General features: G+C 43.5%; 1 protein-coding gene across 1 annotated transcript in view; it reads left to right on the plus strand.

Moving 5' to 3' along the window:
- CUBN (cubilin) overlaps window positions 1-15,562 on the plus strand; it is a 257,006-nt gene extending 241,444 nt beyond the window's left edge. The window contains exons 61-67 of the mRNA XM_045787715.2: window positions 2,018-2,180; window positions 2,746-2,951; window positions 5,866-6,013; window positions 6,922-7,103; window positions 10,300-10,465; window positions 12,186-12,421; window positions 15,092-15,562. Of these exons, the coding sequence (XP_045643671.2) occupies window positions 2,018-2,180; window positions 2,746-2,951; window positions 5,866-6,013; window positions 6,922-7,103; window positions 10,300-10,465; window positions 12,186-12,421; window positions 15,092-15,199 (1,209 nt within the window). The 3' untranslated portion in view covers window positions 15,200-15,562. The remainder of the gene's footprint in view (window positions 1-2,017; window positions 2,181-2,745; window positions 2,952-5,865; window positions 6,014-6,921; window positions 7,104-10,299; window positions 10,466-12,185; window positions 12,422-15,091) is intronic.
- The last annotated feature ends 3,436 nt before the right edge of the window (window positions 15,563-18,998 follow it).

Consider the following 18,998-nt stretch of genomic DNA (forward strand, 5'->3'; position numbering starts at 1 on the left):
GCAGGAGAAGTCTGTTTCCTGGCAATATGCTTGGAAGAAAATCAGGTGTCCACGATTTTGACAGGTGTCTGTTGAAGGTTCCTATAGCTGGGAGTTTTTCTGGGTGCTGGTGACACCACAAGGAATACTCAGTCTTCCCACCCAGGGGACTTACATTTTTATTGGGAGAGAGATGAGAAAAAATAAATCAGCCACAAATAAGATGCATTTTGATTGTAATAAGAAAGTAGATGTTGGGGGCCCGGCAACTTACCGTAGGGTCGGGCTCTCTGAGGAGGTGATGTTCGATCTGAGACCACATGACAAGGGGGAGTGGCCAGTTCAAGAGCTGGGGAGAGAGAAATGCTCCCCACCGGAGGAGCAGCCAGTGCGGGGGCTTGAGGAGACGGTCCTGGCCAGAGGAGGTATGGGAAGAAGGCAGTGGAGGGGTCTGGGAAGAGGCCCTAGGCCAGAGCAGGGCGGGGCTTACGGGCCAGCATACAGAGTTCGGGTGTCACTTCAGGTGCTGTGGAATCCACTGGGCAGGAGCGTGATTTAAGTTTGCAAACCTTTGGGCGTTAGTGCCGCAGAGATGACTGTGGCTGCTCTGTGGACACAGATCTCTTAGGAAGATGTTATGCTAACCAAGGTGAGGATGATGGTGATAGCAATGGGGAGAGCCCTCTGGGGAAGATTTTGAAGGTTGAGCGGGATAGATGTGGGGTCAGTGGGGAGGGAGAGAGGAATCGAGGATGACTGATGTCTTAGGCTCGAGCAAATTTTTGACATCAGGAGGCCTTGGGGAGAATAAATTCCGGTGGGGTGGGCAGTGGGAGAGAGGGACCAAAGCACTACTCATTTATTAGACATGTACTGGGTGACTTTGTGTGCCGGACACTTCTAAAAACTGGGGACAAAGCAGTGCACAGATCGGACCAGCAGCCTGTGTTTCCATGGAATTAGTGTCGTCTTCAGAGCAGAAGACAATAATATAAGTAATAGATGGAGTATGTGCAGATGATGCATGCTCCCAAGAAAGAAGGAAGCAGGAAGGCAGAAAGGGAATTGGGAGAGAGTTCACATTTTAAGGAGGGTGGTCAGGGATGGCTTTAGCGGTTCAGTGATGTTTGAGTAAAGTCCTGAAGGAACGAAGAAGAGTGAACGATATGGATGTGTAGGAGAGGAATGTTCCAGCAGAGCCAACCACAAACACAACAGCTGGGAAGCAGAGTGAGCCTGGTTTGCTCCAGGAGCAGAGAGAACAATGGGGGGACAGTAAGGTATCAGATGGGGAAAGCCAGGGGTAGCATGGAGAGCAGATGCTCTCAGGCCTTGAAGGCCACTGTAATGGCTTTAGTTTTTCTATTGAGCGGCTGGGAAGCAGTGACCTGGTCTGACTTAATTTTAACTGTATCCTATGACTCACCTGTTGAGGAGAGGCTAAAGAGGGGCAAGAGTGGAATCAGGGAGGGGCGCCTGGGTGGCGCAGTCCTTAAGCGTCTGCCTTCAGCTCAGGGCGTGATCCCAGCATTCTGGGATCGAGCCCCACATCAGGCTCCTCCACTAGGAGCCTGCTTCTTCCTCTCCCTCTCCCCCTGCTTGTGTTCCCTCTCTCGCCAGCTGTCTCTGTCAAATAAATAAATAAAATCTTAAAAAAAAAAAGAGTGGAATCAGGGAGCTCCATAGGGAGTCCGCGGTGCGAACCCAGGCACAAGATCTCAGGGGCTTGACCTGTGTGGCAGTGAGGGCCATGCAGGCCGAGGACAGTGCATCTGCTGGCTCTAATGACACAGTTATTTTAAATCAGATATGACTTCTGTAGTGGAAAGGATTTCTAGGCATCATACCAGGTTTTTTCTGAAAATCATTATAATAGCATCGATTCAATAGCAGCTGTTCCTAGGTTAAAACTTGCTCTAACAACATCAGTGTAAGTTTCCCCATCATGACCTGTTGTGACTCCACACGTCCATTTCAGTGTAAAATATGCAACTTCCTTATGAGTAATGGAAAACGAATGAACTATGTTTCTTTTCAGTTATACGACGGGGATAGTGAAAACGCCAACTTGGCTGGAACATTTTGCGGTTCCACTGTACCTGCTCCCTTTATCTCTTCTGGTAACTTCCTGACGGTTCAGTTTGTCAGTGACGTAACCTTAGAAAGGGAAGGATTTAATGCTACGTATACCATTGTGGACAGTGAGTAAATGGAGACATTTTTATGTTTTATGAAATGTGTATTTATGCACTAAAAATAATGCCTTGCTTCTATCTACACTCAATGTTAATTACTAAACTCAATGTTAATTACTGAACTCAGTGTTAATCCCTATGTAAGCTCAGTGTCAGTTACTAAATACCATGTTAACTACTCTGTTTCATCAGTGATACAAATTTGGTAGGATTCTATTTTTTTTAAGATCTTATTGATTTACTTAAGAGGGGGGGCATGAGCAGGTGTCGGGGGAGAGCGGCAGAGGGTAGAGGGAGAATCTGACTCCCTGCTGAGCAGGGAGCCCGCCGAGGGGCTCAGTCCCAGGAACCTGAGATCATGACCTGAGCCGAAGGCAGCCGCTTAACTGACTGAGCCACCCAGACGCCCCTAAATTGCTATGATTCATAGTGAAGAATACCCTACCTTCTTTATTGAATGATGTCACTACAGTTCTTTGGACTGAAAGGGTAGGGAAGGCTGCATTTTAAATATTGTGTATATGTGGAAACATGAATAAAATTTGTCCAACAAGCTGTTCTCTTTTTCCAGTGCCTTGTGGTGGGACATATAATGCCACCTGGACCCCACAGAGTATTTCCTCACCCAATTCGTCAAACCCAGAAATCCCATTTTCCGCGTGTACTTGGGTCCTGGAAGCTCCTCCACGCCAGCAGGTCAGGATAACGGTGTGGGCCCTGCAGCTGCACTCCCAAGACTGCACCCAGAATTACTTGGAATTTCAGGACTCGCCTGAGGTAACAATCAGAGGACGCAGGGCAGTCCCATCTAATGACCTTTGTTCACCAGTATTTGCAGAACACTTGAAATAATGAGGGCATAATGAAACAAATTCTCAAACTTGCCTCCAGCTTAACATACAAAACATACACATACATATACAGCCATATCCCAAACCCTCTATTTCGGCATTGAGAAACTTGCACTTGGTCTTGTAGGTGGGGAGCTCTCACACTTCCTTGGGCACAAGAAACATCTGGGTATCTAGATAAAAGTGCATACACCAGGGCCCCACCCTCCGATACTGATTTCCCCACATAGCACATATTAATCTAAATTTTTGATGAACAACTTCACTGTTCTGCCCCTGGTGCTCCAAGGACCATGCTCAGGGAAACACTTCTGCAGCGGGGGGGATCTGTGGATAGGATGCACTGAAGCGGTCAGTGTGGAACACAGGGAAAGCAGTTACGAGGCCATTTGGCACCAGTCCAATGGGACTATATTCATAGTCATATAAGAGAGAAAAAAAGAAAAAGCAGTTTTGGTTTTAAAAAGAGAGAGAGAGAATGGCCCATGGGCTAAGACGTTGAGGAGACAGTTGGATGTAGATGTGTGATATTAACAGAAGGCCCGAAGAGTGGGGTGTCATCATTACATGGGTCAATAGCTGAAATAATGGGAGTCATGAGATGATCCACAGAGCCCGTGTAGAGTGTGGAGTCATGACTGGGGATGGATCCCTGGGAAAACCCCCCAGGAATCCCTGAATTGTCTTTCAGCAGTTCGAGGAGCCGCTAATCTGCCCCGGGTCATTCCCAGGGTGTCATATTCAACCCCCCACAGGCTGGCAATAGCGGAGGATCCAGTTTATCCCTTCCCGAGTTTTTGGGGTCCTCCTTATTATAAACCCAGAGTCCCCTGGTTTACGCATGGATCTTGGTGGTGGTAGAAAAATCCAGTTTGGCTGACTCCAATTGGAGAGGTCTGAGAAGAGCTGGCGGCTGAGCAGACACTGTATTTATTGAATTTTGGAAAGCCCAGGCACTGAGACATAGCCCAGGCCCCCACTGTGGCCAAGGTGCAAGGTGATAACCATTCCGTTGGCAGTGGTTTTCAGAATGAGATTCCTGTTCCCTGGTGGTGCCCTTCCTGCAAGGGCTTAGAGCCAAGTGGAACAAAGCCCTTTGGTTAAAGCTCTTTCAATTTCCCATTGCTTCCCGAAGCTGAGATGATGAGGATTGGGGCAGACTCCCATCTGGGGAGGGAAATGCTACTTGCAAGGCACAAGGCAGCTCTGGGTTATAACAGCAGCTGGATGGGCCTCAAAGAAGACCCAGTATTTGTCATGAATGAATAATGTCCTTTGGCTGAGTGAATAAAGGAAAGAACAAAGGGTTTCAGCGAGGGTAGTTTGGGAGGAAAGATAGGGAATTTACTGATAACCAGGAGAAACTGATAACCAGGAGAAACTGGAACTCTCCAGGTGTCCGAGAGTAGGAGGGGGAGATCGAGTTGGAAGTTCATGCCACGATCATGTGATGATGGTGAATGGCAGGCCTGGGCAACCACGGAGAGTGGAGGGGAAAGTCACTGGTAGTAAGGAACGCAGATTGGGGTGTTCAGTGGGTCATCTGTAAAAACACTGAAACCTCCGAGGGTTGAGAAAGGAAGCGGGGTGCAGGGGACGACGATGAGCTGAGACACCAGTCTTTAATGAAGGAAAGTCACCAGAGGGAAAGTGAGAATGGTGAGAAGGGTCAGAGGAATCTTAGGCCAGATGTAGAGACCCTCAGAGGAGAACTGGCTTTGATGCAAGGCTAGGTACTGCAGGGAGCCACCTGGAGAACCCCACACACACACCCCAGCCCCCACCGCTATTCCTACTCAAGGAATTATGGACTATGGGAAAAGAGTGGCCTCTACCAGGAGGCTACAGGAGACCCAAGCTTCACTCAAGGCCACGAAGTAGAAAGGCTATGGATGTATGCAGTGGTGGTTAACAGTGCAGTCAAAGTTCAGAGGGGGCCAAAGGCAAGGTTAGGAAAGGACCAGCAGCAGGAGACATCAGCACCAGGAGCTTGTAAACATGAGTGGGAAACAGGCTGGTCAGTAGGCGCCCAAGAGTGTGAGGCAGCAAATGTCTTACCTTTGGTGCCAGTGGTTTCAATACAAGGATGGGAAGGCACTGGGCCTCATTACCCTACTATCTTGAGAGGTGGATGGTTGCCCAGGTTTTACGAAGGGGAAACAGGGAACTCATTGCAGCGAGGGGCTGCCTTGGGGGATTCCCAGTGTTGCCAAAGTCCGGTTAGAAGAGCTCAGGGGTGGGGAGAGCTGGGAGCAGTGCTGGGTTAGGCTTCTGGAGTTCAGGATGATGGGGAGACCCAGTGGAACTGTATTGAGCTCGGTCAGCCTGGATCTGTGCTCAGACCAACTGCACAGGCCTTTGGCTGTGAAGCTGCATGAGAGGGAAAAAGTCTTGTCTGCACACAGTGTCTGTCTCCTGGTTTCAGCAGAAACTTGGCCTCTCCCTCCTGCCCCTTGGGGAGTGTGAGACATTTGTGGATTCCAAGCCCTGGTTACCGAGGGCTTCAAACACTGTAACCAGTTTCAATGGCTGAATTTTTTTTTTTTTTTAAAGATTCTATTTGTTTATTTGAGAGGAGAGAGAGAGAGCATGAGTGGGGGGAGGTACATCAGAGGGCGAAGCAGACTCCTCGCTGAGCAGGGAGCCCGATGTGGGGCTCGATCCCAGGACCCTGGGTTCATGAACAGAGCGGAAGGCAGACACTTAACCGACTGAGCCGCTCAGGCGCCCCTCCATGGCTGAGTATTTAAGCCATACTTTTATTTGCAGTTTAGTTTCCATTACAGCCTATTCTCTTTTGAAACCAACTCTAGTGTGATGTGGCCTCCATTTCATTTCAGAGTCACACAAATCCGGGACTTACAGTCTGTGGAAGAAACGCTTCGACGGCACCAACGTTCTATTCTTCTGGGAGCACAGCAATTGTCACCTTCAAATCTGAAGTTCTCAGCGGAAACTCGAGAGTGGGTTTTACCTATCAGATTGCAGGTGAGCCCTGAAACCACCACTGTCATCATTCCTGCTAGAATCCGCTGCTGGGGGTAAATTTGGGCCTGTTCACATAAACCACACCCGCAGCGAGGTAAGAATTTTGACTAGACGCCGGGCCCACTTGAGCAAATTACTAAAGCTGGCTTCTGAAGAGGTAAAGTGAATGATCCTAATTAAAATGTTTAGAATGCCAGCATATTCTTCAAAGTTCATGGAGTTAATTTAAGTATATCCCGATGTTTTATTAGTTACCCACTTGACTGCATAGGGACCTCACTGTACCTTAGGAAGTTATTCTGTAAATACCAAGAAGTCCTGAAAGGGTTATTTGATTATGATCACAGCTAAGAAGTTTCTTGCCAGAGAACATCATTTGATGTTCATTTCCAGCTTGATGTAAACCAAAGCTGCCTCTCATTAAAAGAAACAGAAATAGTTGGGGTGGTTTTACCCATTTTTACCCAAAATGATGAAGAACAGCAATTTACCAATTCTATCGGAACAGGTGACTCCTCCGCGGGTGTAAATGGAAATCCTCAGACAAAAGTCTGTCTCGGATGCAGAGACTCTGTGCCTGCAGAAGTCTAGATGTCAGCCCACTCTACTTCAGTGTGATCAGAACAGTGCAGAGAATGCTAGACCGTTCCTCTTCAAAGGGAAGGCTCACATTTCATATTTCCCATGGGGCTGTTTTATGTTAAGGAGACGCTGCGTTGCATTTGCTCTCTGTGCCGTACCTTGCTTCCTCTGACCTCACTTATCTCAAAGGGAAGTAGACGGGCTGGCTTAGCTTTTTTCTGAAGTTTGTTCAAATTTAATCATCTTTTTGAATTCTTTCTGTCAGGTTGAAAGAGCATGAAATATTGGGATGCATACATTAATAGTGAATTTTTTTTTCCTCTAAGGTTGCAACAGAGAATATAACAAGGCTTTCGGCAGTCTGAAGAGCCCTGGATGGCCAGATAATTATGACAATAACTTGGATTGCACTGTTATTCTCACAGCTCCACAAAACCATACCATTTCACTCTTTTTTCATTCATTTGGCATCGAGGACTCAAGAGAATGCACACACGATTTCTTGGAGGTAACATATGTTTGGGTATCATATAAATGAGCTATTTAATGGGTGCGTGGGTGGCTCAGTCAGTTAAGCATCTGCCTTCGGCTCAGGTCATGATCCTGGGGTCCTGGGATTGAGCCCCGGCATTGGACTCCCTGCTGCGTGGGGAGTGTGCTTCTCCCTCTCCCTCTGCCTCTTCCCCTGGCTTGTGCTCTCTCTCGCTTACCCTCTCTCTCTCGAATAAATAAAATCTTTAAAAAAATAAATGAACTATTCATGAATATTAATGAATAAATATTAATGAATAGTTCATTTATTTTTTTAAAGATTTTATTTATTTATTTATTTGACAGAGAGAGAGGGGGAGAACACAAGCAAGGGGAGCAGCAGGCAGAGAGAGAGGGAGAAGCAGGCTCCCTGCTGAGCAAGGAGCCCAATACGGGACTCCATTCTAGGACCCTGAGATCATGACCTGGGCCGAAGGCAGACACTTAACCGACTAAGCCACCCAGGTGCCCCAATAAATGAACTATTTAAAAGATGGATCACTGAAGATTTTTCACCTCTGTCTCTGCTACTTCTAATCATGGATCCCTTACTTGTTCTTAATTTGTTCATTGCTCTTTTGTGCCATAAATATTTACCAAGCATTTTCTAGGTCCCGGCACTGGAATGCAATAGGGAACAAGACATAGTCAGGGCCCCAGGAGGCTCACAGTCCATGGGAAAGGCAGGAAATAATTCGCACACAACAGAGTGAGCATGGTTAGGAGCACCTAATTTAGTTTGGGGACAGAGAAGTTTCCCGAAGCAGGGAATGTGTGGTTTCAGAGAGAACCATCCAGTGTGTGGAAGAAGCAGAGCCAACTCTGAGAGCGCTTGCACCTCTGTGAGCCCCCAGTCCCACCACAAGAGCGCCGTCTGCGTCCTTTCTGCTCCGCACCACCTACACTGTATAAGCGAGAACTGTGACACTGTCGCTCACAGGAGGATGTTCTGAATGGGCCCATAACTGAGGCAGACGCCGTGTGGAGCTCAGTGCCTATATTTTCCCATGAGAACCCCAGAGCTCACTAGGGTGTCCTTTGCAAACTCTTTTGGAAATGTATTCATTCTTAGGCAGTAAACTGCAGTGTCACCGAGGACTTGTATAGCCAAAGATACTGAATTCCTCCGTGGATGGACTTTGAATGTAAACCTCGCCGGAAGCACTCTAAATGGGCTTTGTCTCACGTACACAAGAGTCTTCAGTACGGTTTCCAGATGGTTTCCTCTACATCTGTTCTGGAGTCTTATTATCCTGGAAAGCTCTCCCCTACAGAATTAGTCTAAATCTTTTGTTAACGAATATCCTTAATCCATAGCGTTAACGACTACTTCAAGGAAGCATGGGCCTTTTATCATGGCAGATACTTGTCATGGTAGGAAGTGGGGAGTGATGGATATAGCAGGGAGGAAAGGAGGAGAGGAAGACAGTATTGTTTGTGTCCATCAGGGCATTGAACTCAGATCTTTGTGCCTCACCACTTACGTAAAGTGTAAAATAGAATCAGAGGAGGGAATACAGAGAAAGGCCAGAATAATCCCGTTCGTTGAGAGTCACAGCGCAGCTAACCTTGGTTCAAGCCTGGGTTGACCAGTAGTGACTGGAGTTAACACGTGCCGTTTTCCTCCGGATGCTGGGACGCACAGGCTAGCTCTCCAGCATTGGAGGTGGGAACTCCTCCTCCCAGCTGCCCTTCCTGTTCCACAGAAGTTTGTTTGAAACTTCCTGTCCAATCAGCAAAGACAGGAAACCACAAGTCGGGCCGGTAAAGTGCAGCCGCATCTGGTTTTTGGTGGGAAGACTGGCGTGGTTTATTGGCAGCCATATGTGCAAAACTCACCATTGCATTCATGTTAACTGTGCCAGGAACAGACATTTCTTGGTGAGGATTGTCACCATATTACTACCACACAAAAGCCAAGCTCTGGATCACATTCGGAATCTGCATTGTTTTTAGTGCCTTCACCTCCCTTTTCAGGGTCCTCTAATGGCGCAGAGATGTTTATTGCTCTCATTGTCCCATTCCTCCTGTGCAGAGAAAAATGGAGAGGATGCTAGTTGGAAATGATACGCCCTCAGATACTTCTCTCAGAGCAGAGCTTTCTAAAACAGGACCCAGAGGAAAGAGACCCAAAGTTAAGATAGAGTGGTAGCACGTCTCGCCCTCCAGCATTCCCGAATACGGCGGCTGTCTCTGTCTGCGGGTGGTTCACTGGCGACTCCGTCCACTGCAAGGCCACTTAGAAGAATAATCCAAAAAGCACCAGAAAGGCACTACTGTCTCCCACTGCTACTCCATCAACCTAAAAACAATCTCGCTCTAGGTCAACACCATCCAGTAAGACTAGCCATGGTGCCTCTGAAGACTTAAGACAACCAGCAAGTAACCGAACGTTAAACAGTGAAATTATAAAGGCAATGGAGGAACTTCCAAGTATTGAATACAAGTGACAATAAAATCACCATTCATACATGTCGAGCTGGTTCCAGCTCTACGTTGCCTGGATAACATTTCTTCAATACTCCAACAGTCCTCCTCGGAGTAGGATGGCTGAGAATATGCAGAAGGAGCTCTGAGGACAGAAGGTGGTGGAGTTCACTGCGCTGACTCATTTCCTGTTTTTATGTGTGTCTACTCTAAGCAGTGAATTTAAAAAAAAAATCTATTCAGCTTCAGACTGTGTTTTTAAAATTACCTAACAGTCCAATTTTATAGATTTATTGAGTCGTGTCCCTTTCCCATCCCGAAATTCCTTTGGTTTTGAACTTTATTATACTTTGTACGTTGCTTTTTTTTTTCATAACCCCTTCATAGCCAAGCAGTTTTCAAAGGAAAAAAACACACACACAGTCTAATGAATAAAGCATAATAGAAGTGACTGGAAGCGGAGGAGGCAATATCCCCCTCCAATCTTTTTGAAATTCACAGATATTTCTGAATTCAAATGCAAATGGTTTTTGATCTACAAATTGGATGTTTCTCTCCTTTGCAAGAGAACATGACTTCTGGGTGTATTTTCAGAAAACCCTTCATTCTTAAGTACATGAAAAGACAAAGCTTTTCCAACAGAGGTTGTCATTCAGATTGTCTCATGTGTCAATGGGTAGCAATGAAAAATCAGAGAAGAAAGAATACTGTGGTTAGGTGTAGTAATTAATGGCTCCCTTTTCCAGGTAAGAAATGGAAGTGATAGCAGTTCACCGTTACTTGGCACGTACTGTGGATCTCTGCTGCCAAATCCCATCTTCTCTCAAAACAACCAGCTATACCTACGGTTTCAGAGCGACAGTGCGACTTCCAGCCATGGATATGAAATTCTCTGGACCTCATCACCCTCTGGTAAGACACTTGCACTTTGTAAGGGAAATTGATGTAGGCAAGAAAAACAAAGGGAGTCTAATGAGAAAAGATAATTTAAAGTGACCATACTGGGACGCCTGGCGGCTCAGTCGATTAAGCGTCTGCCTTTGGCTCAGGATATGATCTCAGGGTCCTGGGATTGAGCCCTGCAAGGGACCCCTTGCCCAGCGGGGAGCCTGCTTCTCCCTCTGCCTGCAGTTCTCCCTTCCTGTGCTCTCTCTCTGACAAAGAAATAATTTTTTTAAAAAAGTGACCATACCTTCTTAGTCATCTGTATACTTGATTTTTTCCGATAGGGATTTTTTTTTAACAATGAGAGTACAGATATCCTTTATAAAATTCTACTCTCACTCATTATTTCTACATATTGCATATATCTATATGTATCTATATACACAGGTAGATAAATGTATTAGTAATATGTAGAAATATAATATATATACATATAAATATATGTATACATATAAAGTGTAGATACAGATTTTAAAACTCCTTTATAATTTCTGATTTTGTCATATTTTTAACTTTTGGTTTGATCATCAAGGTAGTTCTCTGAGAATTCAGAAAAAAACCACATGTGTACCAAAAGCCAAGTTACTAACACATACTCGGGTATAAATAAGCAGCTTCTCCCCTTGCAGCACCTGTCATTTCTCGGCAATCTTGGAGGTTAATTGCTTTTTTCAGTGCAGTAAGTAACTTCCTGCATGTTTGGTTGGTAGTTTATCAAATAACTGAAGGAAATTTAAGTCATGTCAATATATTTAACTCAAGAGAGGAGGAATATCTTTATGAGATGTCCTGGTTAGGTAGTTAGAAATATCTAAAAACTTTCCAAATAAGAATGATAACAATGACTTATTTTCAGTAGACTGAGGGACAAGAAATAATTTAAATCTTGGCAGCTAAAGATGCTTGCAGATGCTCTCCAGTGCCCTAATTTTACAGAGGAGGAAATAAAACACGAGGTTAATGAGTTTTCCAGAATGCACCGCTAGATTGTGGTAGAAGCAGGACTATACCTCCAGGGGTCAGACACCCAGCTCCGCGCCTTTTAATCCTACGGTGTGGTTTCTTCCTGTGCAGCAGAGTATCTGGGTCCCCAGGTATCCGGTCTGAGTCACGACAGCATTCATACACAAATTAACACCAATACTCACCAAGTTCTGGCTCTGAGCATGTCAGTTTTAGTACTGTTATAAGCTCGGGAAAGTCACTTATACAATAAAATAATTTTTGTCAAAACCTACAATGACACTCTTTGGGTTCAGCCCTGGAATTTCACTTCTAATTTTACTTCACTCCCATCGTCATCAACTGAGGGCATATGGAGAGCCCTACACTGTCAAAAGAATACAACGATTTAATTATTATCTCCTATAGCTACTTTATCAGGTTCTTTGTTTTCCCACTGTGTTCTCAACTCACTGTTTTCAAAGAAAGGTCCTGGAAGAAATGGTCCCAAGGTCATGAGATACAGGAACAGAAGATATGGTGGAGGGAGGGAGGGAGTGGGAGGAGGTGGTGGTGAGGGCGTGGGAGGGATGTGGCCCACAAGAGGAGCAGGAAAGGGGTTTCTGCCTCCTCTATTCTTGCCGAGGATCTCAGCATTTTGAGAAAATAGCCACCATCTTACTGTCTCACGAGGGGATGGTTTCCAGTTTGTTCAATCAAACGTCCTGCTCTGGTTTCCTTGCAGGCTGTGGTGGAACTCTTTATGGAGACAGCGGCTCCTTCACCAGCCCCGGATATCCAGGCACTTACCCAAACAACACTCACTGCGAATGGGCCATCATCGCTCCCGCTGGAAGACCTGTCACGGTCAGCTTTTACTTTATCAGCATTGATGATCCTGGAGACTGTGTCCAGAACTACCTTATCCTCTACAATGGACCAGATGCCAATTCTCCGTCCTCTGGACCATATTGTGGGGCAGTGAGTAAAACAAACATTTAAAAATTTCCATTCATTATTTTTAAGTAATAACAGTATACATTTTTAAAGGCAGACCCATGCAAAGTACGGGGCACAAGCCTTTTACAGATTTCAGCAGCTTCCAGATTTTCCTTTCCATTTGGGGAGCACGAGTGCCACCTAGTGGGATTTGCGTGAAATTAATAATAGTAGTTCCCAGACTCCACCCCATCAGATTGGCTTGTGCAGGTGTTTCACGGGGCAGACTTCCAGTGCCCGTTCACACCTGCTGACTCAGAATTTCTGGGACAGGAGCCGCTGTACGTTGTCTTTTAAAAGCTCCGTATGTGATTTCAATGAGCTGCCCAGGGTTGAATACCCATATCGTGGTCTCCATGAAGGCAACTATGGACAATTTGGACACCTGGTTCCATTTCATCTACTTCTTGTTGAAAATTGCAGGATTTTTTTGAAGAAATAAAACGGGAGATTTAAGATGGATCTGGTGACTAGTAGTTTGTTTTCACAAAGTGCTGATGTCATAGATCCCTAAACATCAAGTGAGGGTTCTGACAGTGACTCAGTATTGCTTGCATCTGCCTTCACCGTCCTCTCATTTTGTATGAAAGGAGATGCAGGGCTTTCCAGGAAGGGACATGTGACCACTGCTGAGAGCATATCTGTTTCCTACTGTTCTGCTCTTTACTTAGCTAGGCTTTCTAATTAACTGGACAGGGGATTACAACAGCTAGATGTCTAAAGAGTTGTTTGGTTTTTTAAAATTGAGATAAAATTGACATATAATATATTAGTTCCAGGTGTATAACATAAATTTGAGGGTTTTTTTGTGATGAGAACTTTTAAGATCTACTCCCTCAGAAACTTTCAAATTTACACTGAAGTGTTACTGTCTACAGTCTCCATGCTATACAGTACATCCCTAGGGCTTAGTTCTAACTGGGAGTCTGTACCTTTTGACAGACACCCTTCATCCATTTCACCCACTCCCACCTCCTGCCCCTAAGGGACTCCAATCAGTTCTCTGTATCTAAGAGTTTTGTTTTGTTTTGTTAGATTCCACAAATAAGTGAGATCATATAGTATTTATCTTTCTTTCTCTCACTTATTTCACCTAGCATAATGACTTCAAGGATCTTCCATGTTGACACAGCCAGCAGGATTTCCTTCCTGATGGCTGGATAATACCCCTTTACTATTATATTACCATATATACATATAGATACCATGTATTTATCCGTTTGTCCATAGGTGGACACAAATTGCTTCTGCATCTTGGCTATCATAAATAATGCTGCAGTGAACATACGGGTGCAGATATCTTTTCAAGATGGTGTTTTTATTTTCTTTGGATAAATTCCCAGTAGTAGAATTTCTGGTATATGGTTGTCCTGTTTTTAATTTTTTGAGGAACCTCCGTATTATTCTCCACAGTGGCCGCAGCAATTTACATTCCCACCAACAGTGCATGAAGATTCCCCTTTTCTCCACATCCTCAGCAACACTTGTTATTTCTTGTATTTTTTATAATAGCCATTCTAACAGGTATGAAAGGATATCTCATTGTGGTTTTGATTTGCATTCTCTGATGATTAGTAACGTTGAACATCTTTTCATGTGCTTGCTGGCCATCTGTTTGTCTTCTTTGGAAAAACGTCCAGTCAGGTCCTTTGCCCATTTTTTAATAGGACTGTTTGTTTTTGTTATTGAGTTGTGTGAGTTCTTTATATATTTTCAATGTTAACACCTTCTCAGACACACAATTTGCAAATATTTTCTCCCACTCAGTAGGTTGCCTTTTCATTTTGTTGATGGTTTCCTTTGCTGTCCAGGAGCTTTTTAGTGTGATGTCGTTCCTCTTGTTTATATTTGCTTTTGTTGCCTTTGCTTTGGTATCAAGTCCAAAAAATCATTGACAAAACTGACATCAAGGAGCTTACTGCCCATGTGTTCTTCTAGGAGTTTCATGGTCTCAGGTCTTTAGCTCATTTTGAGTTGACTTCTGTGTGATGTAGTTTCATTCCTTTGTATGTGGATATCCATTTTCACAGTGCCATTTATTACAGACAGAAAGGATACAAAAATAAATCCTAAATAGAAACTACAGATGCTAATAGGGGAAAGTTGTAGACTTTACTGATATGGTTGTTTCAGTTGCAAAAAATAAGTATGTGTTTCCATCAGAAAAATTAAGATTTCGGTAAGAAGTTGAATTGGAAATTCAATTTTTAATGATAATTTCATTGAAGTAAAATATTCACAAACCACAAACCAATATTCATTGAAGTATAATATTCACAACCAATTCAATTTTAAATGATAAATTCATTGAGGTATAATATTCACAAACAATTCATTTTCTTACAATGTACATTCAGTAGTTTTTAGTAGATTAATCAATTCTAGGATATTTCATTACCCCAAAGAGAAACTCTGTATCCACTAGCAGTGAATCCCCATTTCCCCTCAGTCCTCCTCCCCACCAGCAATATTCTTTTGTAAGGCATCTATATTAATTCTTAGCAAGATTCCTTCTAGAAAAATGTGTAAGTTTACTGTAAATTCTATAAAGTTTCTTCGTGTAGTACTTTCTTACTAGGCTAACGTTTCCAGCAAAATGTTCAAATTTGTGAAAAATATAATTTGTTACTTTCTTTTATTTTTCAATCTTAGGACACCAACATAGCTCCCTTTATGGCCTCTTCGCATCGGGTCTTCATAAAATTTCACGCAGAGTATGCGGTACGTCCGTCAGCGTTCCGATTAACTTGGGACAGCTAACTGCGTCATGCGGTGTGTTGGCGTGACTGCAGGGCCCATCAGACGTGACATTGGACACAAGCCTGCCATCCTCATACAGCGTTTTGCCTGGCCCACTGGGAATAACCTGAACTTTTTTTCACCAAAGTATGTGTGAAATCAATGTCTGTGCATTTTTAAAAAAGTATCGAATGTGGCTTCTTTAGTCTTGGCTGTGCATGTCATCCTTACTTCTAACACTTTGAGCTCAACATTTTTAAAAATTCCTTAAAGAGTTGGAAATAATGATGGCATATGTGACTTCAGTTGTCAAAAGTTAATGATAAAACAGTATGCTTTTCCCTGGGAATGTCACATGGGGGTAATAAACATTCTTGAACGGTACGCAATGATGCCGCATTAATTTGTAACTCATCAAAGTTTAGTCTTCCACTAGCAGGCCCATGTAAGTTTTCCAGCTGAGTTTTTACACTTGGACGAACTACGCGAATCCTTCAGAATATGAACTCCATCCAGAGCCACGCTGCCTGAATTTGCATTCTGGCCCTCCTCGTTCAGTGCTGGCTTAACTTCTCTGCACTTTCTTTTCCGGCAGTCCCACCACTGTCTATTCCTAGTTTCATAACACAGTCTGTAGAGTCACAAAAGCTTAGTCATGCTTCTATAAACTTTTCCGTGGCCTTTAACAAAGCAAGAGCGCCTATATTAAATATGCAAAGTTAAGTCTTAGTAACAACATGGGGCCAAGTGAGTGAAAGGTATGGAATGTGTTACTTCATCTTACTCAAATACTCACGTGCCAGAAAAATTATTTCTGCACAGAGTACAGAGCCACATAAATAAAATGTTCCCACTTTTACAATTCCTACTTCCTTGGGGCACCCGGGTGGCTCAGGTGGTTAAGTGTCTGACTTTGGCTCAGGTCACGATCTCAGGGTCCTAGAATCGAGCCCCACTTTGGGCTCCATACTCAGGGTGGAGTCTGCTTCTCCTTCTTCCTCTGCCCCTTCCCCCCACTCGTGCTTGTTCTCTCTCTCTCAAATAAATAAATACAATCTTTAAAAAAATAAAATTCCTGCTTTCTTTAATTCTGTGTTATGGGCAGATACATCCACTTTATAGCTGACTCCCTATTGGAAAGAATGGCGAATGTGATGACAAGGACCATGCAACCCACAGGGTCCTGACAAGCAGAGCAATGGACAAAAACTCAAGATGAAATTTCATAGGCAGAGATACAATATTTTGCTCTTTTACCTAAAAATGAGTCACAAAGATATAGAAAATGGAGAAAGTTTAACAGTAGCATATGAAATGACAGGAATTTTATCTGGAGGCAAGATTAATGTAAACAGCTGCCAAACAGTGAAAGAGGATTTGCTCTCAGATTGTATCATTAGAGTAATGGTAGCAACAAGAGTCAATTTCAGTCAGAGACATGTGCTTTCCTAGGAGGCATATTAGAATATCCAGGAGGTGTGTATACCAAATTCAAGAAAGCATAGTCAATATTATAATGTATTTTTTAAATTGGAATTCTTAAAACAGGAAAAAAGTAATTTGTCCCATTCTGGAGGCTGTCTTTTCAGTTTATTGAAGGTTTCCTTTGTTGTGCAGAAGCTCTTTAGTTTAATGTGGCCTTACTTGTTTGTTTTAGTTTTTGTTGCCTGTGCTTTTGGTGACTTATCCAAGAAATCATTGCTAAGGCTGATGTTAGGGACATTTTCCCTTGTATTTTCTTCTAGCGTTTTTACAGTTTCTTACATTTAAATCTTTGATCCATTTTGAGTTAATGTTTTTGAGTAGTTTAAGATAGGGGTCCCGTTTCATTCTTTTGCATGTGGCTATCCAGTTTCCCTAGTACCATTTATCGAAGAATGGGGGATCCTTCCCCATTGTGTGTTTTCGGTACCCTTGTCAAAAATTAGTTGCCCATATACATGGGAGTTCATATCTGGGCTCTCTGTTCTGTTCCACTGATCTATGTGCCTGTTTTTATGCCAATACCATACTGTTTTGATTACAATGGCTTTGTAATATAGCTTGAACTCAGGAAGTGTGATGCCTCCAGCTTTGCTCTTTTTTATCAGAATTGCTTTGGGTATGCAGAATCTTTTCTGGTTTCAAACTAATTTGGGGATTGGTTTTGTATTTTTAAGAAAAATGCCATTGGAATTCTTACTGGGATTGCTTTGAACCTGTAGATCACTCCGGGTAGTACATGTGTTTTCACACTGTTAATTCTTCCGGTCTGAGAGCCCCTGCTGTCTTTCCATTTATTTGTGTCTTCTTCAATCTCTTTTATCAGCGTCTTACAGTTTTTAGTTGGCTGAATTTATTCCTATTTTATTGTTTTGATGTAATTATAATTGGGATTGCTTTTTAACTTCTCTTTCAGATAGTTTGTGGTTAGTGAATAGAAATGCAACTGATTTCTGTACATTGATTTTGTATCCTGCTACTTAACCCAATTCATTTATTAGTTCTGGTTTTTTTTCTTTCTTAGTGGAATCTTAAGAGTTTTTTTACATATAAGGTCATGTCATCTCTCACTAATAAGACCCATCTCATTTACTCTGGTTCTGCCTTAATTTAATTCACTCATTTATACGTGTTTATTGAACATTTCCAATGTGACATGCAGTAAGCACACCAAGGATAAAGTGGTAGACACGACAGCCATACATCAACTGATGTCTTCTTACTTCAAAAAATCCATTTCCTAGGGCCATCTTGTCTGGTTTCCTGAGGCAAAATTCTCAATTTCTTAATGGGGAAATTTATATCAAGCCAGCTTCCCAAATCTAGTGGCTAAGTGATCATTTCCTTTGCTCCCAAATTGCATCATCATGAAGCTCCACCGTGAGCGATCGGCCCTGCACAGAGCTAACAATCAACGAGCTCACACTGGTGCAGACGTCCTGGTTGTTAAATACGGAGAGACACCCAAATGCTGCTTTCAGGCCATAAGTGGAATCCAAAAAGCTATAATGTAAAATGAATGGGTTTGATGGGTGGGTGAGGGGAAGTCTTAGTTGGAAGTTAACAGAAAGTGATATTCCACATGGGTCTGAAGGAAAACAAACAAGCACAAATGTACAGAAAGGGAAATTACTCCTGTTCACAACTGATCCAATATTCTGAACTGAGAAAGTCTCATGGTCACCTTCTAAGCCCATCCCATTCCAGGTGAGAATGGGAACTTTAGACACGATTTGAGAAGAGTAGGGTGAGGACAAGAGACAAACTCCAACACCACCTTGTCCCCCCGGCCTCCCCATGATCCAGCAACCAAAGGGCTAACACTTGTCTTAGAAGGTGGCTTTACTAGGACTCCTGGTTCAGTTCTTCTGGGAATACCTATCCCACCGGCTCGTAGTCTGGGAATCCGGGTTTGGGGAGAGCCGGGCTTCCATCTGCCACCTGATCTCTCTCCCTTTTGATTCTCTGTCTCCCTAAAAACTGAACTTTAGCAGGAAAAACAAATCTCATTCCTTTCAGTCTTCAAGGGTAAGTCTAGCCATTACTGGCCAGCGTCACCTTTGAGATAGCTCAGGAAGAGGTCACCACAGGCTCTCTCTGGACCCAGTGGAATATCGGGTACTCCAGGCATTCTTGTGAAGAACGCTCTAGGGGATGGTTGGGGCCAATGACAGTTTGGGGCTAGGAGATGCCCAGGATATGGGTTCTAGTTTCCATAATTTTCTATTTATTTCAACTCCATTTAATGGACGGAATTTGTTAAAAATCTGCCACACATTTACCAAGGGAATACTAACAATATTACTTGTAGTAAGAAAAATTAGAACTAATATCTATG

The sequence above is a fragment of the Ursus americanus genome, chromosome 31, assembly GCF_024610735.1.
Source record: "Ursus americanus isolate L20-20 chromosome 31, mUrsAme1.1.p, whole genome shotgun sequence".
Classification (NCBI taxonomy): Eukaryota; Metazoa; Chordata; class Mammalia; order Carnivora; family Ursidae; genus Ursus; species Ursus americanus.